General features: G+C 33.8%; 1 protein-coding gene across 4 annotated transcripts; it reads right to left on the reverse strand.

The window, feature by feature from the left end:
• Positions 1–101: 101 nt before the first annotated feature.
• On the reverse strand, positions 102–23714 carry LOC131533275 (polycystin-1-like protein 1). Of its 4 annotated transcripts, none has more exons than XM_058765507.1 (54): positions 23432–23714; positions 23221–23323; positions 22192–22340; positions 21258–21416; positions 21007–21177; positions 20744–20912; positions 20253–20492; positions 19927–20059; positions 19635–19838; positions 18663–18844; positions 18383–18586; positions 18100–18263; positions 17421–17831; positions 16540–16614; positions 16357–16416; positions 16101–16262; positions 15693–15770; positions 15426–15568; positions 15218–15338; positions 15003–15126; positions 14725–14917; positions 13835–13891; positions 13511–13729; positions 11513–11758; positions 11308–11424; positions 11068–11216; positions 10888–10988; positions 9721–9916; positions 9377–9460; positions 9077–9284; positions 8870–8976; positions 8535–8751; positions 7135–7308; positions 6886–7005; positions 6660–6726; positions 6473–6570; positions 6205–6361; positions 5542–5674; positions 5346–5430; positions 5085–5228; positions 4854–4972; positions 4652–4765; positions 4457–4580; positions 4276–4359; positions 4037–4167; positions 3706–3940; positions 3244–3345; positions 2994–3134; positions 2642–2776; positions 2329–2538; positions 2019–2180; positions 1753–1920; positions 970–1052; positions 102–872 (listed from the first exon to the last, which is right to left on the reverse strand). In XM_058765507.1, the coding sequence occupies exons 1-54, from the start codon at positions 23514–23516 to the stop codon at positions 410–412; spliced, it is 8280 nt and encodes a 2759-aa protein (XP_058621490.1). In that variant the 5' UTR covers positions 23517–23714; the 3' UTR covers positions 102–409. The 4 variants fall into 4 exon arrangements, with proteins under 4 accessions (XP_058621490.1, XP_058621489.1, XP_058621491.1 ...); XM_058765506.1 differs by having other exon boundaries at positions 11068–11219; XM_058765509.1 differs by lacking the exons at positions 102–872; positions 970–1052 and adding an exon at positions 1430–1550 and having other exon boundaries at positions 11068–11219.
• Between the last annotated feature and the right edge of the window lie 1930 nt (positions 23715–25644).

The following is a 25644-nucleotide window of genomic DNA, read 5'->3' on the forward strand; positions in this document are numbered from 1 at the left end:
ACACGTACATGCATTATGACAGCATGTGTGAAGTAAAATAGTAAATGAGGAAAAAGTTGTAGATATATAAAAGTTTAATTTATTAAAATTGGTTTCTGGCAAAGGAATGTTACATTTTTAATTGCAAAATAACAGAAGGGGCCACCCTCATAAATTTTCACACAAACGCAAATAATACCCCAAATGTGAATTTTGAAATTGCTATATTTAAAAACCAGTCCAATTTGTCAAGCATGTTAAGACATGTCTTCTTAGTATTTTAACAACTTTGTGCTAATCAAATATCACGTTTGAGATATCAGATCAAACGTTATAGGTTTTTAAAGCAACACCAGATGGAATATGGCTTGAAAATGCTAATTCTATTCTGGAATGAAACAGTAAAACTGAACAGCTCTTTTTTCTTGTATTACATATACTGTTCAATGAACCCTGGAATAATTGTTTGCCCTTGTACAGAATTGTCCATTCCCTCAACGGAAGATGTATTAAACACATGTGACTCTCCAGCTCGCTTGCCATGTGCTGTATGATGACCCGTGTTCACTTTGCAAGTTGATGAGGTTAGAAGAGTGTGCCTTCTCAACTTTTGAGTCGTGATTTGTGTCTTGATGGCAAAACTATGCTCATCTGCCAACCTGCTTGGATCAGGCAGCATTGATGATTTAATGTACACTTTGTCCTTCCATTCAGATGGTGCACAATGGGTCTGCTTGCTTGAAGAAAGAATTTGGGCCTGTCCAGTCTCTTCTGACTCTCTGATTGGATCTTTGAGGCAGTTTCTGAAATCCCTCGGCCCTCTTGAAAAACTCTCCTCCTGCGTTCTTCCTCTGTCTTGTATGTACTGAGACGTTCTGTGTTCAAATGGTGATCTTTAAGTGAAACAATTAGCACATTGATAAGACTTTGATTCATTCATATTGCATCTCAACTGCTGTATTTGGAATTTGACATAGAAAACAAGTCTACCTGTGAGTGTTTTCTCTATATGAGGCACTGCTGATATCCAGGCATCCTATGTGTTTCTTCTCCAGTCCATCAAAAATTACACTCTATACAAAACAAGTATATGCAATGGCTGCAATTATGTAATGCAATTAAATATAAAATATATATTTTAACGTTTAAGAAAATTAATAGACATTAAAGGAATAGTTTACCCAAAAATAAAAATTTGTTGAAAATGTACTCACATTCGGGCCATCCAAGATGTAGATGATTTTTTTTTTTTTTATTATTATTATTCATCTGAACGGCTTAAAATTAAAATGCCTTAATGATGGATTTTTTTCACTTCACAAGACATTAATAGATAGACTTGAGTCATTAATTACTTGAATTGAGTCATGGATTATTTTGATGTTTTTATCAGCTGTTTGGACACTCATTCTGACGGCACCCATTCACTGCAGAGGATCCATTGGTGAGCAAGTCATGTAATGCTGAAGTTCTCCAAATTTGTTCCGATGAAGAAACAAACTGAACTACATCTTGGATGGCTTGAGGGTAAGTAAATTTTCCAACAAATTTTCATTTTGGGTGAACTATTCCTTTAATATAATATACATTTTATTAGATAACCTTTTTCACTTTTATCTCTGGTGCTTCAGACATCATTACTAATACTGACATATTATTCAGACACATTACTAATACTGTATATATATATATATAACAAAATACATGCATAAGTTTGTGCTTGTACAATACAACTTGAATAATTTGAGCTCCGTGCAAAAGTGAAACAATCACCTCTGAGTCTGAGCTATAAACATGCCCAGAAAGCAGCACAGAGAAATTACTCTGGGTTTCGAATAGATTTTCTTTTGCTGGCAGGGTGTTGTGGAGACTGTCTGACATATTGCAGAGATGAAACAACAGTTCATCCATGAGATCCTCAAACTCTGCTAAGGAAAACCTCTGTGAAAACAAAAGCAGATTTATCCTTAAATTAGTAAAATGATGCAGTCAAGAGTATTTATATAATTAATCTGTCTTAATGATTAAAGACTGCTTACATTAGCGTGGACATGATGGTCAGTTGACTTGTGACTGGCTTTGCCAATAATGCGTAAAGCCTTGTCTTTGACATAAGAGATCAGCTCAAAGACAGTCAGTAAATGTTTTCTTTTTTTAGTTTTCTTCGTTTGTTTCACAAAAAAGGTAAGAGTGGCAATTACCTGGAGAAAAGTATCAAAACAGAATCATGTCAACCAATAAATACCTCCTTTTTAATTAACAGAAGTTACACTTTTATCTACATATGAGATATAACTGCACTCAAATATACACTGTGTATCATCAATATTATGATATTCCAATACATACCGTAGCATTAAATGGAATCATAGTGCAGAATATAGCTCCAAAATAAATTGTTGATGGGACTTGGGATTGGAGGTAAATGTCACCAAAGTGGCTCATGCAAAAGAAACGAGTGAAGAGCAAATGAGAAGATCTAGTGATACTGGTAAATGGGAATGAATGAAAGATCAAGTTGCAGAGACTGGAGAGGGCCATTGCGACAACACCAGGTGCCTAAATAGAAATAAAGAGAAGTAATTTAATGGAAGTAGCCTTTGGTTACATTAATAGGGTGAGCTGATTTCAACATATTGTGTTATGTAAATCAACAGGCTACCAGTAACCAAAGCAGGTTGGAGAAGATCAGCTTCCAAGTAGATACAGCTGCTGCCATTGCTTTGTTTAGCCGTAGTAGGGACACACATTTCAGTAGAAGTAAATTAACCACAACGCCAAGGAGAGATTGAGAAAGCTGTGAATGAAATACGTTCATGTTTTTAAATTCAGAAAGCAGGCAGGAAGTCTGAACAAATTTGTTCACTTGAGCTATATAACTACAGGCTGCGCCATTTTTGTACTCCTGAAATGTTAATCTGCAATTGAGTCACATTATGGCGTTTTTTTATATGGGGGATGATAGAAGATCCAATATAGGTAATGTCATAATGAATTAAACTTCCTTGTCCTACCTGCTCACAAAAGAAGACGGGGCTTAGATCAACAGGTAATTCAAAATCCTCCTTCTGCAGGAAATCAATCATCTCCGTTTTTAGCATAAAGATGTACACAGAGCAGATAAACCACAAAAGACTGCAGATGAACACTGTCACCTGTGTAAAAATATGTATTTAAATCATGTAAAATACAGTAAAGCAGATTAAATTTACAGTGTACATAGTACAGTGTAAACATGTATGTCTAGAAAGAGTGTAATGTCACCTCAAGCCAGCTCCAAAGGTTTCTCCAGTAAAGCCATTCTCTTTGAGTCATAACATATATTTGCCGATACATATGAAGCAGGATGAATAAAAGTAAAAGAAGCTAGAAGTAAAAAGACACAGAGAGGAAAAATAAGTTAAAGGTATTTACAATATAATACATTTAAATATATATAAATAAATATAGATGTAATAAATAAAAAATCTTTGATGCTTGAACCAAACATTGACTTCTATTGTATGGAGAGAGAAAAAAATACTATGGAAGTCAATTGCTACGTCGACTGTTTGGTTACCAACATTCATCAAATTATCGTCTTCAGATGAAAGAAACGCAAGCAGAACAACATGAGGGTGAGTAAATGATGACTGAATTTTCATTTTGGGTTAACTATCCCTTTAATGTTATCAGCTCAGCTACTGTGCTGTCATACATGTGTCTGGACTGTAATAAGATGCTCACCTCACAGGTCATAACACTGTAGTCAAGGACAGCTGGGAAATGGTAGAGTCTAGTGGACTGTATGCTTGCTGAGGGCATCAGAGCTCCTGTTGAGGTTTGCTCTACTAGTACAGTAACTGCCGTAAAGAGGTTACTGGGCCCATTGTACAGGATCAACTGAACCATCACAATTTGGGTGAAAGGAGTCATCCAGCCAGTGTCCAGAAGCTTTTTAATTGACTTGATTGCTTTGGACCTAAGCAGTGCAACACATATTCTTTATATATTGCACATAATATAAGATACTGTACATAATATTGGATATATCAGATTAATCAGCGGTTTATCTGACCTTGTTTTTCCAAGGCTCACACTCACACTTTCTCCCTCATAACACCCAAGTTTCCCACAAAGTGAGTGTCTCTTTTCCACAGACTGGTTATTAGAGCATTTAATATTGTTCTTGCCCAACAAATTCAAGATCTGTGCATTGAGAAAAGATCAAATTAGCTTGTCAAAATGTATACATTTAACGTGTCTTCACAAGAAATTATTTTTTTTACTGTAGAACAGTGAGTGTTGATGATTTACCTGGCACGATGAGTTATATGTGCTCTTGATCTTTCTAATAACTGGACTCCCAATAAGAGAAAAAGGACAGCTGAAATCTCCTGTCTGTTAAAGCAACACACAGTAAGCAGTATTCTTTGCAAAGCCACTTAAATCTCGTTTAAAACAGCAACAGATGTCAACTAAATCATTAAAAATGTACTTCATTTTCTACTCTTTTATCACGGCAGATGGCACTGTCATATAATCTCTCAAGAAAAGCGGTTGTTGTCCAGTTCCACCAATCGTCATGTTTTTTGATGGAGTGAAATGAATTTTGCGGACTCCTGTTTATAAGAAAATATTGTTAGCAAGTGTAGTAATGATATAATTTCATGTGAGAATGTCTGGTATTTACTTTGTGAAATGAGTTTTGATAGCTTGATTCAAATGGTACTTGTAGTCATTGTCAGACTTTCCATAAGTCACGAACAGAATTGTCAATAGCATGATTAGGTGAAACGTCAAATTCCTGTTGAAGCAAAAGTGTAATTTTGAGAGTCGAATGTAAAAGGTTCTAAGAAAAAAAATTAAAATTGAGGCTGGTCAAATAATAAGACCTTGTGGTTTTGTGAAGGAGAGTCTGTTTCTTCATCTGGCCTCTCACATACTTCAGCTCTCTTGAATTTGGTGGCCGCACCAGACGCAAATACCTGGCTCTCTGACGGGCAGCGAGCGCCTGCACATCAACATAATGCAGAATAGATTGAGACAGAACTTGATTTCAGGTTTTATTATTCAATCTTAACTTCTCTGATGTAGATGTATTACTGTGATAGAAATGATTTTACCTTTTCAAAATGGGACTGCTGGTATTTGCTAACAAAGTCCCTGTGTCTCAATAATTCAGTGACAGGCTCTTTTACACTTAGACTGTGGAACCAGTCTGGCTTCTTTCGACGCAGCAGAGACACTGTGATAGCAGTTATGAGTATCTGTATGAGGAAATCAAATTAGCAGGTTTTTATTTTTATTTTTAGATCCAGCAAATGTGGGCCAAATATTAAATTGAAACCATATACAGAAATGTGTGCGGGATCAAGATGATTTACCAATGCTGGATGCAGTACAAAGCCACAGCAGACAAGAGAAAAGAACACAGAATGAGCCCAAAGAAGAGTTTGTGTTTTGTTGAACCTGTAGGGTAACAAATTTAGATACTAATTTTCATATATTTGGGAAACAAATATTGTGCCTGAGTAATATTCAAGCTGCAACAGAATATAATACTAACAAAAGATCACTCACTTCACTCCAAGAGTTCCTGTGATGATGAAGCACATAACAGAAAGAGACAAGCACAGGCTCCAGCCCACATAATAACACCAGGACTGAAGACTTTGGATTCTACCACCACAAACCTGCCGGTTCTCTAGGACGCCTGAAAAGACATAAGACAGACATAGACATAGAACAGAGAAAAGAGATTTTAAAAAATGTTCATAAATTATCCTTTTCCATGCACTTCAGTCCAAAAGCTTAGAGTCAGTAAGGTTTTTAATATGCTTAAAAGAAGTCTCTGTAACATTTTACAATAAGGTCCCATTTGTTAAAATTAGTTAATGTATTAACTAAGAATGAGCAATACAATTGTTACAGTAATTATTCTTTTTTTTTTAACGTTAGTTAAGAAAAATACAACTGTTCATTGTCAGTTCATGTTAGCTCAGGTCCATTAAATAATATGAACACATGCAACGTTTTATTTTAATAATGTATAATGTCTGTTTCTTTAAATGAAAATCTGATCACAAAATTAATTGAATCGAATATATTGTTATAACTAAATAAAAATGAAAAGATATTTATTTTTAATAATTACAATTGCTTTAAAAATATAAATACATAACCATATTTCATTCTTACTATAAAATAATTTTTATATCATTTTTAACTAACGAGTTTACAAACCTGCAGAGGTGTGAGATTTCAGATCAGACGTATTCCATTTGCATTTGTCATGTGATCTGCTGTTGACATCAGACATGGAGTCTTCTACAATCTCTAAGATGGCATCAGGATCCTCTTGCAGTTTTGACACAGACACTGAATCTGAGGTTTTCCAACCCTGAGCAACACACCATTTGCACCGTCTTTAGTAATGGAGACTAAAGCCATTTCAATGTCAAGCTAATTTAAATGAGCAAGAAAGCATATTTAACTGATCTGTTCATTATACCTTGTAATCTGTTTTCCATGATCCATGAGTCCATTGGGAAACCGTATTCCAGGACAAATACGATGCATAGTCATTTATCAGAAGTGCATCATGGTGATCTGTGAAACAGACAAACCAATAGAAAGTGTTTTGAATAATGAGTAGACTGACACATGATAACAAAAGAGGAAAATGCATAAAAACATGCCTTCTACAGAGTAGACATCAGGCACCTTGACCTTATACTGCTCTCCGGACACACTACTGGATGTGGTCTAAAACAGATCAAATAACAGTAGCATAGGCACAATAACTAAATATATCATACATAATAAATACAAATTGTCTGTATGAATGCATGCAGCAAATCTAATGTCTAACTGTGTAGCGAGAAGAAACTGAGGGACAATTTCATGCAGCCTGGGAATTCTGACCTTACTGACACGAAACACCAGGGACACCAGACCCCCCACCGGCAGCACAGCCAGAGCACTGCACAGGCCTGTTACCATGGAAACCGGCGAAACATCAATAAGCCCCATCTCTACAAAACACTGCCCATTGGTGTAGAGTAGAAAACAACAAAGACATGTCTCAATGTTGTGAAAAAGAAAGTAAAAGCAACAAAACCACACATATGTCGACAGTATTTGTTGACATGTATTGATTTCTGTGTTGAACACCTGTTTTTCCAAAAGATTTACAAGCGCTGCGCTGACACACATGTAGCAGTGCAGGAGCAGCAGGCACACACTCCAGCGCTGAGTGTGTGTGTGAGAGCTAAAAGACGGACGACTGTACACAGACAGCCACGGGTGAAAGTCCTCCAGGTATTCTGTGAGTTTCAAATACAGGAACTTTCGATGATACATAGAAGGAAAAACACAAGATGTTTGTGTTAAAGTGTATAACAGACATATTCAAAGAAAAATTTTTACATTTATTTATGTATGACAAATTAAGTCATTCATTAATATTTGTGTATTTGTATTGGGCAGGCCAGTAGGGAATGCAATTAAAATCCTTTAAACCTTTAAGTTTTTTCTACCTTAATATTTTAAGAATATAAAGAAGAAATAGAAGAAGAAGAGGCAAGCAGTTACAGTATATGATCAAAATACAGTAAAATATAGATATAAATAAAATATTAAAAATAAATATTTGTTAAATATTATTACAATTCAAAATAGCTGTGTTCTATTTTAATATATTTTAAAATGTAATTTATTCCTGTGATGGCAAAGCTCAATTTTCTGAAAGTTTAATTGCTGCCTTAAAGATATCTTTATATAATAAGATATAAATATTTAAGTAAAAAAAAATAGTGCCAAAATTTGCAGAAATAGCAGAAATTATTATTAAATGGATAAATAAACAAAAATGTTGTTGTAACAAAATAAGTGGTAAGCAAATATATAACTCAAAATAAATTGTATATGAAGAATATGAAACGATTGTATTAATTTTTAACAATTATAAGGTGAAACGTTAAGAATTTTAACTACAAATGGTAGAAATTATTATTGAATGGATAAACAAAGATGTTGTTGTAACAAATAATAATAAACACATTTTTATTAAGTGTTATTTAAATACATTTTAAATTAAAATTGAGCACTGTTATCAAATTAAAAGATTTGACTTTTTGAAAAATTAAAATTCTGTCATCATTTAATCACTCTTATGGTGTTCCAAACCTGACTTTCTTTGTTCTGCAGAACACACACACACACACACACACACACATATATATATATATATATATATATATATATATATATATATATATATATATATATTGAAGAATGCTAACTAAACAGATTCAGTTCCCACTGACTTCCATTTATGAACAAAAAATAAACTGGAAGTAAATGGGAACCGAAAGTGTTATCAACATTCTTTAAAATATTTTCTGTGTTCAGCAGAAGAATGAAATGCACACAGGTTTGGAATAACATGAGGGTGAGTAAATGATGACAGAATTTTTATTTTTGGGTGAACTATCCCTTTAAACACACTGCACAGACACAAATCTATGTCCATATTTAACCAGCTGTATATCACTAACAACATAAGGGTTTACCTGTTTAAATGTCAGGCTGCATTCAGAAGCAACTAAACTCCTCTCCACCCTTCCATCTCCCTCATCCACTGCCAGCCAGCACTGGCCCAGGAAGAACCAGCAGGACCCCTGCACCAGGTCTTTGACCACCACATGGCTCAGATACCAGCTGGGAGATGAACCTCCATTATCATGCCAAAGACGCACCTTCCATACTCGACCTAGACTCTCTGTGCAACTGAATAATAAATAATGGTTTAAAATATAACAAATCAGACAATTACATTAGGTTTAACTTAACAGTTGAGTGTACTGCCTCAAAAATGATAAATATGTGAAATGAGCATTTACTGTACCTCAGAATAAAGGTATTCCTTGAGTTGCATGTAAAGAGTTTGGAGTCAGAGCTGCTGAGTTCCCTGGTTTGAGAGACACCTTTATCTCCATACAGAATGATATGAACCTGCCAATATTGTATAAACAAAGATTCAGAAGTTCATGCAGCAATGGTCTCTGATAAGGATTTCACTTTCATTCTCATTTCCCGTGACAATGATTAATACCTTTGCTGTCATTCTGGTTCTAGATCTCAATCCTGTGTCTATGGTGACAGCGTAGAGGAACCGGTCTGAGGGATTGTTTTCTGGTAGCAGAAATGAGCCTGTAGTTTTCTGTATGGAAACATCAGCCTTCCTACAGATGACCAACACCACCACATAGAGAGCCAGGAATATTACTGAAAAAATGATCAGTATGAAGTTGGTTTTGGAGCTGCGAGACAAGAAGAAAATATCTGTAAGTGTACGTTGGAAAACAACCATATTCAGATCTGATAAATGTGGAGAGAGGCGTTGCAGGTGTACTGGATAAACTGCGAAACATCTGCAGAGTTGTAGCTGCTTATGATGTTCTCATGTGATACTGCAAATGATGCCAGGTGGTTGCAACTGAAAAAAAAAAGGACAAAACCCACATTTTTTGTGTTTTTTTATTAGTGCATGGTGTCAGACAATATTGGCCTACAGAGCAAATGATTGACATGGTAATTGATATTAAGCAACACTATATTAAGAATTAATTTCAAACCTACATGTTAGACCCTGAAGCAATTACTAAAACATTTGAGGTAACTATACAAGATTAAAATACTTTAAAGTTTAGTTTTTTGTTTTACCACTAGGTGGAGCATTTATTGTGTAATCTGTACCTGCAGTGGATCTTGTCTGTGGAAACCCCACCATGAGAAAAACAGCCACTGGGCTTCTGCTCTTTCACACCATCCCAGGACAAACACTCCACAGACTCAATGCGAAGTGTGTAGTTCACAGCTCTGGCGATGTACTTGTTGCTAGGGCTTTTGTTATAGTCTGCATTGAGAAGCCTCAGGTACACAGAACCAGCAGCTGGAGATAAAGAGGTGAAATTGTAAAATAATGTGTTGAGTTCACAATGCAAATTTAAAACAAGGTGTAAAAATAACATGATGAACAAATATATAGTACTCAAAATAATTTGAATATGAAATGTGTGAAAAAAATATATACATTTATAAAATATGTCATTTTCAGCTGTGCATAAAGGTCCTAAGAAATTTTGTCTTAAGTAACTGTTACTTTGGTATCTTTTGTACAGATTAAATTTAGTCATGGAAATGATGCATATTATTTAAAAAAAAAAAATAATAAAATAAAATAAAAAGAATTAGGGTAAAATAAGCTAAGGCTTCAGCCTGTACCTTTTTTGGTTAATATGTAAAATTATGTATAATCATTATATAATTTTTAGGACCAAAAAAGAAAATCTTAAAGATGATGATGATAAAATTTTTATGAAGTTCATATTTCATTATAACAAAATGACATTTAAATATAATTCAATTATATATATTTATATTTAAATATTAAAAATATTTTGTATTAACACTATCAATTAAAATATGTTATGTTGATTAATACAAAATATATGAATTATATATTATATGTAAATTCATATAAATAGCTATCTATCTTTATTTTATATCTATCATTATTAGTCTTATATATAAAATCTTAAAAATGATGATAAAAATGAGGTTCATATTTCATGATAAAAAGCATATTTATATACAATTCAACTATATATATTTATATTTTAATATATTATTTTAATACTATAAATAAATATGTTATGTTAATTAATATAAACTATATATTAATCATAAATTATATAAATTCGTACAAATATCTATCTATTTTTATTTTATATCTATCATATGTGTGTATGAATAATGTAATGTGTATTATTATTTTATATCATGTTTTATTTAAATTTTTGTATCTTTAAATGTTTCAAAATATTTGGATGTATGGACACAATGTAAAATATTTCACCAAACCATGCAAATAGGATTGAGGGAGGAAGATGTGAGCCGTCTGTCCTTTCCAGTGATACATTTTCTGTTTGTTGTGTAGATTAGGTGTTGGCTGCTCATACATCCTGTAAACAGATGTTATAGTTAATATTCAGGATGACTAAAACACTGAAGACTATCAGTGAAACGCAGCGGTGTCCTCACCTAAGCAGCAGCAGGACGGGAAAGGGGCGTTCAGCTGGCCTGTTAAACTGCACAGTGATCTGAAAGGCTCTCTGAAGAGTCTGTGACGTGATGTTGAACCGATGAGTGTTCACCTGACCGTGCAGAAGAGTGAACCGTGTGTGTCGACTCTGCTGGAACAAAGATAAACACAAATCGTAGTAAACAAATAGAAGAAAACTGTTTGGCATCATTAGTGATCAAGCAGTAGAAAGCATCTACATTTGTCTCCTCTTTCCTCTGAAATTCAATGGTAACTGGTGTGGATAGATGTCGGACTTTGATTTCCTTCCTAGTGGTGCAGTTGTAGAGCCGAATGTCTGCTGTCTCTCCACTGAGCTGTAATGTTGCATTAAATTAGAATGTAATTTACTCCACATGACAAAGCACATGTTTTTCCAAACTCAGCCATGCATTTCTAGTGTACCTGCACGTGTCTGGACCAGCGGTATGGGCTCTGCCTGTACACTGCGAGCCAGGTAATGACGCAGGGCTTGTGCTGGCTGTTTCTGCTCCATTGCTGAAATTGCATCTCCAGAAAATCAGTGAGGTGGAACGCAGTGAGGCCAAATGTTTGCACCACAGAATGAGACCGCTCATCCTTCCAGGCTAACACTTCCATGAACGTGGTGTTCACATTGCACTGCAAGACATTGCTGGACAGCAAACACTCCTACGATCAAAATGTACAAGTTTAATATCACAGAATGTCAGAAGGCATCTGTTTAAATCAAAATAAGACTGAAATCTCTCAAAGAAGACTAAAATACGGTAACAAAAGCAGGCAGGTGTCAAACGTTTCAAGTTTCAAGTATTCAAAATGTATCACTGAACTTACAATCTGCAAAGGAGTGGAAAAAATATGTTCAAATACTCCATGTGTGACCCTGGATCACAAAAGCAGTCATAAGGGTGACTTTTTCAAAATTGAGATTTATACATCATCCGAAAGCTGAATGAATAGGCTTTGTATGGTTTGTTACGTTAGGACAAAATTTAGCCAAGATACAAGTATTTGAATACCTGGAATCTTAGGGTGCAAAACAAATCTAAATATTGAGAAAATTGTCTTTAACCCCTTAGCCGTCACTCACAGTTTTGAACATAGACATTATAGTGCACTATCCAAACTTAAATTTTTATAATTCATGAATGAAAACATTTTGTAACGTGATTTTGATGTACCATTTCCATGGTAATGCAATATCTGATTTTAAAATGGGTTTCAAAGGATGAATTTTGAGATTTTATGTTTTCAACTGATATATAATTTCTTATGATTTCTAAAGCGTGATAGAGAAAAAGGCAACTAAAAAGACTTTCTGTGACAAAGGTCAGAACTCCTGTTATGATGTAGATTTTTTCAGGTCCACTCTTGTCATAAATTAATCTATTATTTTTCCTACATAATTTTTTAACAGAAAAAGTGGTAAAATACCTATTTAGGAATCTTAGACCTTTCCAACGATAGTTTGTCATGATTAGATTAGGATTTAATTGTAAAATAGTGAAGTAAAATATTAAGTAAAACTATAAAAGCTTTCCATTGATGTATGGTTTGTTAGGATGCAACTATTTGAAAATCTGGAATCTGAGGGTGCAAAAAAATCTAAATATTGAGAAAATCGCCTTTAAAGCTGTCCAAATGAAGTCCATAGCAATGCATATTACTAATCAAAAATTAAGTTTTAATATATTTACGGTAGTAAATTTACAAAATATCTTCATGAAACATGATCCTAACTTAATATCCTAATGATTTTTGGCATAAAATAAAAATCAATCATTTTGACCCATACAATGTGTTTTTGGCTATTACTACAAATATACCCGAGCTACTGGTTTTGTGGTCCAGGGTCACATTTAATGAAAGAAGTTCATGAATAAGGTTTTTTCACTAAATATGTAATTTTCTGTAACTTTTTGCTTGTATGACACCCACAGATGTAGCAGAAAATGTCTGGTTCATGTTTACATTTTCTTCTGTCACTGGCCATAATTCTAACCTTTTAATCAGAATTGGGCATAAAATAATGTCTGGTTAAGAATTAAACAAACAGTTGTAACCTGGCAGATATGAATCGTGTTTTCGTGGCAGCTTTTCTGGTGATAAAGAAATAATAAGACTTCTTCACCTTACAAATGGTTGGCGAAAACAAAAATTATGCAGAAATTAAAGTGTCACGTGCTAGCACAACTCTATTTTTGGAATCAGCATCCTAAAATTAAATTTTAAATAAAACAAAAACATGCATTGGATTTCATTCAGGAAATATAATGCAGAAATGAACTGATCCTGAGATGCATTGAGATCTGGACAATCTGAAGGACTTAATTCATAAACAAATGTCTGCTGATTTTCAACTTCTCAAACAGAAACAATATTGGCAACATATCAAAACAGCATCAGGGATGCTTCTCTTACCAGTACTAAATCAGTAATGGTGTAAAGCACTTTGTTTGTGAGTTGGTGTCCTGGTCTGGAAGAGAGCGCTGGAGCCTCCAACACACCAGACAGGAGCGATACCAGCGCTTTCACCATTCCAGAGTCCAAAATATGGCCTGCTGGAGGCTTGGACTCATGTGAGAGGGATGAGATGTCGTGAACATGCTGAATTACTTGTTTGGCACTGTAAAATGTCACCTAAATCAGATATAAGATAGATGAAAAATAATGAGCAAAATTTATTAAAAATTTACAAACGAAAACTGGAATTCAATTCAATTTAGTATATATATTTATACTTACTTGACTGGAGACTTTTATCAAATCAGTAAGCCTGTGAATTATTTCAAATAAAATTTCCTAAAAAAAAAAGATTATGGTCTTATTATAGTTAGCTACTAAAATCATTAAAAAAAATGTTTTTTAAATCATCACTTGAAATAAAATGAACACAATTTCTTTTTAATATATATTATTTTTATATAATGTAAAACACTTCACCGTCAGCTAGCTGCCAAGACAATATTTCTCATTTGTGACTAAATAAGCTTTCTGAATAAATAAGCTTTCCATTGATGTATGGTTTGTTAGGATCGGACAATATTTGGCTGAGATGCAACTATTTGAAAATCTGGAATCTGAGGGTGCAAAAAAAAATCTAAATATTGAGAAAATCGCCGTTAAAGTTGTCCAAATTAAGTCCTTAGCAATGCATATTACTAATCAAAAATTAAGTTGTGATATATTTACAGTAGGAAATTTACAAAATATCTTCATGGAACATGATCTTTATTTAATATCCTAATGATTTTGGCATAAAAGAAAAATTGATCATTTTGACCCACAATGTATTTTTGGCTATTGCTACAAATATACCCCAGCGACTTAAGACTGGTTTTGTGGTCCAGGGTCACATTTTAGTTTAGTTTAACTTGTACTAAATTAGTACTAAATTAGCTAAAACTAAATAAACTAATAAATAAAACTATATAGAAATATTTTAGAGAAAACAAACTAATAAAAATGACAAAAATCACACAATATTATATAATAATATTCAAAATATTAGCAAAGACTGTAATAGTTTATCAATGATACTAAAATAATACTGGTTAAAAGTCTTTTTAAATATTGTTTTTATTACAAATCTCAATTATAGAATCTAAAATACAATGGCTTTGTCTAGTTAAGACCTTATCAGTGATGGACAGCTGACAGGCTGCTGTAATGATGGAAGCGCGTGTGAGCGTCAGAAGCTCGACGGAGGAATCCAGGTCCAGACTCAAGCGGTTCAGTACCGCGATCATAAGAGAGATGTAGTTGATGATTTCTCTGTTGCTTCCGATCTTACTCAGACCGGTTAGGTTACCCACTCCATACATGTACCTGGGAAAAAAGAACAAAAGTCCATTAAATACATCAGATAAAGATGTGAGAATTGATTTACTGTATAATTCCATTGTGTCCGCACAGTTCTTGATCAGGGTTGAGCTGAGAGGATGAGTTTCTCTGAAAGCTTGGAAGAACAGTCACTTTCACAGGACATGGTTTGGTCGCTGCTCCAAATCTGTTCTTTATTTCAATATAGATTGTGACTGTGGGAGGAAAAGAAGAGGATTTCTGAAATAAGATAAAGCTTGTTTGTGTGAGCTAATAATAAAATGTGCTTCATTGTTAAATCTTTACCTTTGTAATCGTCATTAGGATCTCCACTAGGAAGACTAAAGTAATGTTGGAAATCCCTGCCTTCGTAAAGGAGTTTCTTTGGATCGTTGCCCACACTAAAACTGTATTCATATAAGAGATCCTGAACACGGAAACACAATTACATCAAGTTCAGATCAAAGTAAAAATTGAAAATACGAATGAAAGGAGTATAAGGCAAAATGAAGACCTCTTTTCCAGAGGAGCAGAAGATGCTGAAATGAGTGTGAATTTCATAGCCTGTGTTGGGCTGCACTTGGCAGCTCATTCCCTCAGGAACAGCTTGAGTGTGGAAGAACAGCTGGCTTTTCCCTTGCAGCCGCTTCTCAGAAACTGACAAGGAGGGGGGCGGGGTGGAAAAATGCAAATAGCATCAGGCCAAAAAAACTTCACAAATATTTAATGCATTATTTATTTGTTTGTAATTTTCATTTTATTTTGAATTTCCAAAACTCACTTGCAGACACTTCAAGCAAATAAAGACTCTTTGGTTTAAGCATGAAGGGTTTAAATGTGACAACCGAAGAAGACAATCCTAAAGGAAAAAGACAACATCCAAATGTATTTATTTTTATTTATTTTTTACAGTAAAATGAGTGATAAGGAATGTACACTGTAAAAAGTTATAAGTTGACTTAACTTATAAAAAAAGTAGGAAATCCGTTGCCTTAAAAGGCCTTAAAAAATATTAAGTACATAATAATTTTTTTTTTTTAAACTTAAGTGAACTTGACAATTCAATTAACTTATTTTTTTAATTATCATTTACTTAAAAATTTTAAGGCAACGGGTTTCCTCGATTTTTTTAAGTTAAGTCAACTTATCACTTTTTACAGTGTATGTAATTCAGTCTTGTGAGATGTACCTGTGAGAGTGTAAGACTGAATGAGCTGTCTGTCCAGATCTAGCAGGGTCTTCTCAGACACCGCGGGGCCAAGCAGGCTGGGGTCCACCAGATTATCACCCTCATTGTCATAAGAGTGAGGGAATGATACTCCATTCCAACTAAAGCCCACTGAATTGGTCCCTTACACACAAGACACAGTTAAATACACTACAACATTTAAATACTAGCAATTAGATCATTATTGCTTTTTTATTCAGAACGTATAAATGTGTACCTGTAGGTCTGCCAACACCAGGATCAGCCTCTTCAATTCCATAATTATAGTAATCATACTCTATAAACAGCACCAAAAATCTCATGAGCGGCATACTTATCATTCAGTATACTGTTCATTATAATAAAATTCTTCATTTCAGGATGTATAGTCAGGAGGTGTGTTTACTTGAATGTAAAATACCTGGTAGGGAGAGATGATCGCCTGATATTGACTCCTGATAAGCGTCTGTGTAAATCATGTCCTCAGTATGAAAATCTGCAAATGTAGCTCACAAAGTTAGTATTTTATTTAGTATTATTAGATTTGATTGAATTGCTTTAAACTTATTTTATTTCAGCTGCCAATGCAGCATTTCTCATTTTTGTGCAATTTAAGTTAAAGTACTAAAATAACTAAAACTAAATAAACTAAAACTAATAAAAACCTATACTGACATATCTAAAACAATAATAATAGTTACACAACAAAATTTAAAGAAATATAAAACAAACTTTAATTCAAAACATAAACAAAAAAACGATCGTGGTGTATCAATGATACTAAAATAATATTGGTTAGGAGTTTCACTTTAAAATTAAAGTGAAATCAGAAATGCAAAATATAAACTTTAATTTAAAATATAAACAAAAACTATTGTGGTGTATCAATGTTAACAGTCATTTTAAATATTGCTTTATTTTTTTATTAAATTTTTTTCATCAGTGGCAATCCTGGTGCTGCAAGATTACAAATGACCAAAGAAATATTTTTATATTATTATTATTATATTAGAAGTAGTAGTAGTAGTAGATAGATAACTGATCTATTATATAAAATATTTTTTCCTCCACAAATTGTTTTTGCCTTCAGCTGTGTTCTTCCTATTTTATCTAAAAAACAATCAACCACCAGGGGGCGTCTAATCTCATTATATTTTAATTTACATCAACTATAGAGCTAAATTTGTTTTAAAGCATAAAGACAAAAGCTTTATTATTATAGGTAATCCTATTCAAGTTTTAAAACTTTTACATAATTCATTAATTCACATGATTACTGTCACTCTCACCGCAGTATTTTACCTGAGGTCATATCTGTCAATGACACCTTATCTGAGGCTGGTAAAGACCCCTGATACTGCCACTGACTCCCGGACGACTCTGTTTCCCCGGGGAAGGATGGAAGGAAAGGGGGGGGTGAAGATGCGATAGTCGGAAATGCTGCATGGTGGTGCGTGTTTGTACTGGGGCTTTCAATTAGAGTGTGTACACCAATATTATGGTGTTTTTTATGTATTATTGAAGTCAGAGTATCTTGTGAAACCGGGGCTGTAAGGTCAGTATCATCTGATAAAAGATAAGGAGCCAGAGATACTGGAAGGGAAGGCTCAGTAAAATGGGTTGGAGTGTAGGGTGTCACAGCAGGCTGGGAGAAATGTAAGCTCTCCTGTATTCTGGAGGGTAAACCGAGATCCATACTGCTGCAGAACGGAACTGAGAGAAAGAGCAAGAGCAATCAATTTCAAATTGATCCAAAAGCACAAACTAAACAGTTGACTTGGCAAATAGATGACTACTTTCTTAAAAATAAAGGTTGTGATTGCAGAAAAAATCCATTTTTGGTTCCCCGAACCTTTTCCCATTATAAGATCAATTGAAATGTTCTAGGTTCTATGGATGTTAAAGGTTCTAAATGGAACCATCAATGCCAATAAAGACCCTTTATTTTTAAGAGTGTATTTCTGTATGGCTGTGTACTTACTTTCTGGTACAGCTTTGCTTGAGGAATTAACCAGGTAAAGTTTCCAGTAATAGGTGACATTTTTTGCATTGAAACCACAAGCATCACAGAGAGCAGAAACAGAAAACTGCTCATTCCAATTCACGGAATTTTCTCGGACTTGTTTACAAGACATATGAATGTTGCTGCAGAGAATTAAAAAATATATATTCATTAAACATGTGATATACAACATACTTTGTGTTTATTGCACATAATCTATTTTTTATAGCCATGTAATCTTAGTTATCCACTTAAATCCCACCTGACATGTTTTGATGTTACAGTGATGAACATCTCAGATGATGAAGAGCGATGGCCACTGCGCACAGTGAGAGTGAATTTAAGCAGGTCGAAATCAGCTTTCAAGGAAAGAGCGGGAAATGTAAGTACTGCTGAAGTGGTCACAATGTTCCTGTTGAAACAGCTGCTCTCTTCTGTGTTTACTGGCCTGCATGACCAGCTGTAACTAAAACAGAAACAAGAAAACAGATGTGATTTAAGTAAAAATGACCGAATGTATCAATGAACAAACACTGTCGTACCTTATAGTGTTATTAGGGTAATCTGGGTCATGTGATTTTCGTCCATCAAGAGTAATGATGGTGCCGCTCTGACGATTGATGAAAATATTTGTGGCTTCGCTGAGGACACTGACAGGATGACTGCGCACCACTTCAATTAAAACACTGTAGTTGCTGTACACCACACTGCCGGTTACTTGGACCTTTGTGGTAAATACAACTTGTGTTAGTATTTCCCCATCTGTTAAAATATAGAGCAGTTAGGCTGAAAAAAAAATTAAGTTAGCAGTTACCTTAACCAGCTATCTGATCTGACTCTTGAAATTAATGTTGTGATGCAACCTAAGGTTATTTTTTTATTTAATAACATAAAATTATATTTTGGAATATATTTGGATATACACTACAGTTGTTTGTGAGTCATTAAGATTTTAAAGAAATGAATACTTTTATTCAGCAAGGATGCATTAAATTGCATTAAACTGATCAAAAGAGATGGTCGAGACATTTATAACATTACAAAATAAATGCTTTTCTTTTGAACTTTCCCCATCAAAGAAAATGTAGAAACCATCATACAGTTGTTTTCAGGATTCTTTGATGATATACAAACATTTTCAACATTGATAATAAGAAGAAATGTTTCTTGAGCACCAAATCAGCATATTAGAATAATTTGTAATGATGCTGATAATTCAGCTTTGCATCACAGGAATAAATTACATTTTAAAATTGAAAACTGTTATTTTAAATTGCAATAACATTTCTTACTATTTTTATTCAAATAAATGCAGCCTTGGCAAACATATGAGATTCTTTCAAAACTTAAAAAAAAATCTTGCCAACCTCAAACTTTTGAACAGTAATATTTTAATATATTTAAATTATATCAGTTATCTAAATGTTAACATTTCAAGGACTTTTTAGCTTATCTGACAGAACTAATTTAGGGTTTCAATTAAGCAAAACAACGAAGTGACAAAAACACATTACCTTTGCTATAGCTTTATATGTTCCATAATGAAGGAGGTATTTTGGAAGATCAATATACTGCCGTCCCGTGTCTATGTGTGGGAACAGCAGTCGTTGTCCGCTCATGTCATATATAGTCCATCTATACAGCAGACCTCTGGAAACATTACATTGAATCTGTGCCTCAAACGTCACAGCAAGATGGACAGTTTGATACCGCCACACCTGAAAGTATGCAAGCAAAAACTATTTATATACACTATATAGATACATTTTTGTTAGTGTAATTGTTAGATTACTATACAACTTGTACCTGTATTTTATTTGGGCCCATATTTTTCACTGGAGGAGGCTGACATAATTCTTCAACGACAAAGATGTGCCCTGTTAAAGAGGCTGAGCTCACCAGGTTGGATATAATAACTTCTATTATGTATTCTCCAGTTCTATAGAAAAATTTAAAAACAACATGTACTGTACAATAAATACAGAAAATAAGAAACATTCAATGTCATAAGTGACCAACAATTATGACCGAGGACAAAATTTTGTTAGAAATAACTTAAACTAAAAAATGAAAAACAACGATCGATAAATCATTTTAAAACAATACAGCCAGGAGGATGCATTTTGTTTAACCTGTTATAGACATGATGCTCAGTGCTTGATCCATCTCGCTCTGTTCCATCTCCAAAATTCCAGATATACGAGACATCAGTTCCTGCGCTGATCCGGCAGGTGACGTTCACAGAGCTGTGTGATAAAACTGAGGGACTATACAGAAGCCTGTTGGGCTGCACAGCTCTCTGAATCACGAGCGGATAAACATCTGAGCTGATGGATGCGAGACCATCACACACACTGACAGTGACATTGTATCTGCAAATACAGATAGGAAAATAAATAAATAGACATGTTTCTCAATACAAAATTCAAAAATCTTGAATCAGTGATTGCGCAGTCAAACTCACTATCAAAATTAGATTATATTTATAAATAAATAATAAATGAAAAAGTAACTAAATACTTCTAGATATGTAAAGTATTGACTCAGTAAAACTTTATATTTAATCTGTATAAAATAGGTTTAAATTGGAAGCTCTTATGAAAATAGATGAAACAAAAAGTACTTGTCTGGTAAGCGATATCTCTTTTTGTAGATTCTGGATGTTGTTTTTATTTCTGGTGCATCCCCAAATTTCCAATGAATGTATAGAGGATCAGGCTCCTCTGTTACTGCTACAAATTTAATGTCTGTCTCTGTTGCATATGCCCGTTTATCAGAAAAGATCCAAACAGCTGGAAAACACATACAAAGCAGAAAAGTATAAAAAGCGATGATACGTTTGTACAACTGAGTAGCTTTTCTTTATGAATGCATAGGACCTCACACCTCGCGTGTGACCCTGCCGCTTGTCCTCTGCATCTGTGGGCAGAGGGGCACAAGATGGGATATCCTGATCTCTCTTGGACAACATGAGATTCAAGTACTCAGTCCCAAAGGGACACGCTCTAATCTTCCAGCTGGCAGAATGAGTGTAGATACTGTTCGTCACGGTCACATCTAAAAATACAAAGACATATAGTGGTCACAAAAGCTATTTTATTCTTCCCGTGTATTTGTTGTTTTGCAGCTAAACATACTTAAATGGTACAATCCAGCAGCATGTAATATCGCATCTATGTAGCAGGTGAGGTATCCGTTGCCCATAACAGATATATTATGCAGACCCTGAGGACCAGAGTTCCCACTAAATGTAATGAAAACCATAGAAAAGTTTTCTTTGCTCAGATTTAGTATGCCTGGAACAAGAACATATACAAGGGATTACATTGCATTGCTTAGCCGTAGATAATGTTTTGAGAAAAGGATATTGTATTCCTTATATATTAACAATCAAGAAATTATGTATTAATGTATATTGAAAATATCAATAATATATTGTGTTAATATATTACAACATATTAACTAAAAATAATATATAATGAATAGAATATAATGACAAATGTAGCAATAATGTATGTAATTTTTACTTTATAATATATAGATGTACATGTGATTAAAAATGGTACTGTGTGTATTAATAGATTTAATATCTATGTGCAATATATGTACACAATTATGAGGAAGATACTGTACACACACACACACACACACACACACATACCATGTTGCCATGACTTTAACAAGAAATTTAAATTTGTTTTCACTAAACATTTTCCTCTATACTTCCACATATTTTCATTTAAGAAATGTGTAACTATGCAAAAGTGAGATAAAAGTTGGGTTGTTTATTGGCTTCATTGCTATATATAATTGTATATGTATCAATATATAGCCATACATGATGCATGCATATATTGCAGTATACTTAAAAACCTAAGTAAATTTATACTTATATGAAAATGTATTATTTAATATACTGCATTACATTTTCTAGTATATTTCCATTTGTTTTTCATAAGCATCTTTATTTAAGATGTGTCCAATTCAATTAAATAAATGTAATTAAAAACCCAACTGAATTACAAGCAAGTTACATTACACAAGGGTTGCTATGGCAAGGCTGACAATAACCTGAGACTTCCAGGAGGAGGGGCTTCCCAATCTGCACCCTGTCAGTCAAAGCAACTACAGTGGCATCATGAACAGAAGGCCTTCTGCTGCTGTGCACTGCCAACCAGCCCGTCTCATTCCCAGAAGGGACATACTCAGAGGAGAAGCATCTGTAGGAAAATAAAAACCAGACCTCCTTCTCAATACAAAACATTAAAACACAGAAACTTATCCGCAGGTCTTGAATTAATGATTGAGCAGTCAAACTCACAATCAAAATGTATGCATAAATCTTTATGATAAACTCATGCTGGCATGCATTGAAAACATTGTTCCAAGAATTTATTTATATTTTTTTCTTGGATGGTCTAAACTAGATTGTGAAGATGAAACTCTCTGGAATATGTTTGTGTTAAACGATAGGAAATATAATACAGTGAAGGAATACCACACCACAGTGATTGTTCACTTCTGATTATAGTTTTGCCTTATGCCCACATATTCTTTCACTGTTATTTAACAATAAAAGATAAGAGTACATGACTCATCAAATAACATTTCAAGAAAGCATAGGAATACATTTATTTTGGCATGTTCAGTAACAATGGGGATAAAATTGTAGCTAAACTGAATACCCATTACACAGAACATTTTACTTCCATCTTTAAAATTAATGTAATGTAAATTTATTTTTATTTTATATTTCATATAAGCATTGTAGATTTCATATAAGCGTTTTTTTTTTATTTCTATTTTATTTTATAGTTTATAATGATCTTTATTTTAATTAATTTAATTGTAAAAACTGAATAATTGTATTGAGCTGTTATATTGTCTGCACTTCCATTTTTTATTTTTGTCAAAAGTACAAATATTCAGCCATATGAAATCATATTTTTTGACTTGAATAAAAAAAATGTATTTATATGTTATTTAGAATAGGCTTGATTTCATGATTTTATTATTCACAGTTTTAGGTTACCTCAGAAAACTTTTACAGTGTAATTTCACTTATGGTGTAGATAAAGAAAAAAAAAATCGTGTTCTTACCCTTCACTGAAACACAGCTTAGAACATAATGGAAGCTCCGTTTTTTGACCCTGGAGTGAGCCCAATGAGCTACAGTTGCTCAATTCAAAGAACCACTGAACAGCTGTAAAAAGTGTCATTTGATATTATACACAAATCTTAATGTTTACCAGAATTATTTATATTCCTCAAAAGAGTTTTAACAAGGCCTTATTTGTGAGTTGCTACTTACCATATCCCGAGTTTCCCTTGACATGCCTGAGAGCAAAAATGACTGACAAAATTAAACTGAATACAAACCGACATAAAAGAAACATCTTAACAATCTGAATGTCTCTCGTCTCTAGTGCGAATGTTTTTTTTGTTGTTGTCTGAATTCGCAGTGAACAGGTGAATAGGAGGCGTGACTTCTTGATTGACAGTTGTATTTCCAAACGATCGATTGTAGGCTATTCTTATGCTTTCAGTCAGGAATCCCTACTACGACAACATTTTTTATTGTAATGAATGACTGTATCGTATGCTATTATAGTTCTACTATTTTTTATAATTCTTGAACATTCATAGACATCAGAAGTTAAAAGTGCAATTATGTAAGCTACTTCTATTGAGAAGTCATTATGATTGCTGGAACTTAATCACGAATCAGTTGCATAGTTTTTGTTAAAATCCTCAGTTTGTGTGCCGACTATTCAGGTGCCGTGCTTTTTTTAATTAATTTATTTTTTTACCTTTGACTCGATGTATAAAAGTCCTGGAAGGGTTTTCACAAATAGCCTACGCTTTACACCTTCAAACTGCAAATTCAGCGACTTTAGCTCAGGCAAAGAACAATGACTGCAAGTTTCACACAGGATAAACAACGCCTGTGTGACACATGTCGTGACTGTATTCAAACAGGAAACCGAATAGAATGAGAGAAGACAAAACAAAAAACACTCTCTTTAAATAATCCAAAATACTCCAAAACATATATGTTCATGCAATGATCATATAGTCACCAGAAACTGATGGAGATACTCGGATGTGCGATGAAACACAGCGACACATTAGCTTATCAAGTAAATGCCGCATGCCCTCTAAATCCAAAACAATTGGTAAAATAGCTCAGGATACTTGAATAGCGTTATGCATTTTGAGATTAAATTTTGTATTCATGCTTTGTGGTCTGTTTCATAGAGAAACACCTGACTGTTTGCGTTCTTGTTAAAACAGAGGATGTGAGAAAATCTCAGGTGAAAGTATGGATGCCCGTGTGTAGAACCTGCTGACAAAGTCTGACTGATCACATGCCAGTGATGTTTTTAGCTTCAAAGACTTTTCCGAGATGGACCACGTCAGGATTAGTGAGACACAGACATTTATAGGTGAGGCATGAACACATTGTTAGTGACCCACAACAGGACCACAAGTGCTGACCAAGCCAACGGCTCCATCCCACTGAGAAAACAGAACATGCCACTTCAAACATCAGCTCTGGGGGGATTCGTATCCATGTTCCACGGTGATGAATGAGAGCTGAAGTGGGCCATTGACGGCCAGGGGCACAAAAATGGATGGCGGGGTTGAATAAAACCAGCTTTTCCTTGTGCTATATAGACTATAACACACTAAATAAGTAGTTTTGGGTTGTTTGGGTGCCAGCTCGGGCGGAGAGGACCGCGCCCCCTTGCGTTTACTTGTTTACAGATAGTAGATTACGGCAAATTAACAAATCGACAAAGATAAGCAATTTTTTTATGAACTAATCTTTGGTTGTTCCAATTAATTTCCTATTTCCAATTAAATATCGACCTACCCATTCAATGCTTATTGTTTGCAACAAAGCTCTTACAGAAGCAAACAGATTTATATAGCCTAAGGTAAATTAATATTTTAAAATGTATTTTAAATATAAGAAGTTAATTAAAAAAAAATAAAAAATCAAACGTTAAAAGAAAAAAATAAATGAACTAAAACGTGTGACAATTTAATTTACATTTAAATATTTGTTAAATATTATACGTTAATACAAAATTATGTTAATTTAAAAATAAGTAAAATAAAACATGGTAGAAAGCAATGTTTTCAAAAATTAAAAATCACCCAAATATAGGCTATATTATAAAATGACAGCTGTCGTTGATCAAAGCGCGTTCTTTAGATTTTAAGAAAACAATAGCTATAAGAATGCAGAGACTTTATGGAGCATTGGTTACATGTTTCATAACTAGGCTACATTAAGCTTTGTTAGTTAAAAATCCACTGTTTTTATTACGGTATATTCGTTTGACAGTTAAGTTTAATATTAACTTTATTAAAGGGGTGTGAATGTTCGTTGTGTTTTCAAGAGGCCCAAAAAGGCCTACAAGACTTAAAAGCAGATTAACTTTGAATGATTTGCTGTTAAATAGCCTAAACAACAAAGGGAAAAAATCGAAGGACATTCATATCATGGAAAGACTG

This window comes from Onychostoma macrolepis, chromosome 24, assembly GCF_012432095.1.
Source record: "Onychostoma macrolepis isolate SWU-2019 chromosome 24, ASM1243209v1, whole genome shotgun sequence".
NCBI lineage: Eukaryota > Metazoa > Chordata > Actinopteri > Cypriniformes > Cyprinidae > Onychostoma > Onychostoma macrolepis.

What these genes read in the sequence shown, in the direction of transcription:
- LOC131533275 (XM_058765506.1), bottom strand. Translation starts at nt 23,516, where the DNA reads ATGTTTCTTTTATGTCGGTTTGTATTCAGTTTAATTTTGTCAGTCATT. An exon ending in GAGCATCATGTCTATAACAG is followed by an intron (nt 20,060 to 20,252) that starts GTTAAACAAAAT and finishes ATTTTTCTATAG; the next exon opens with AACTGGAGAATACATAATAG. An exon ending in GAACCAGAATGACAGCAAAG is followed by an intron (nt 8,977 to 9,076) that starts GTATTAATCATT and finishes CAATATTGGCAG; the next exon opens with GTTCATATCATTCTGTATGG.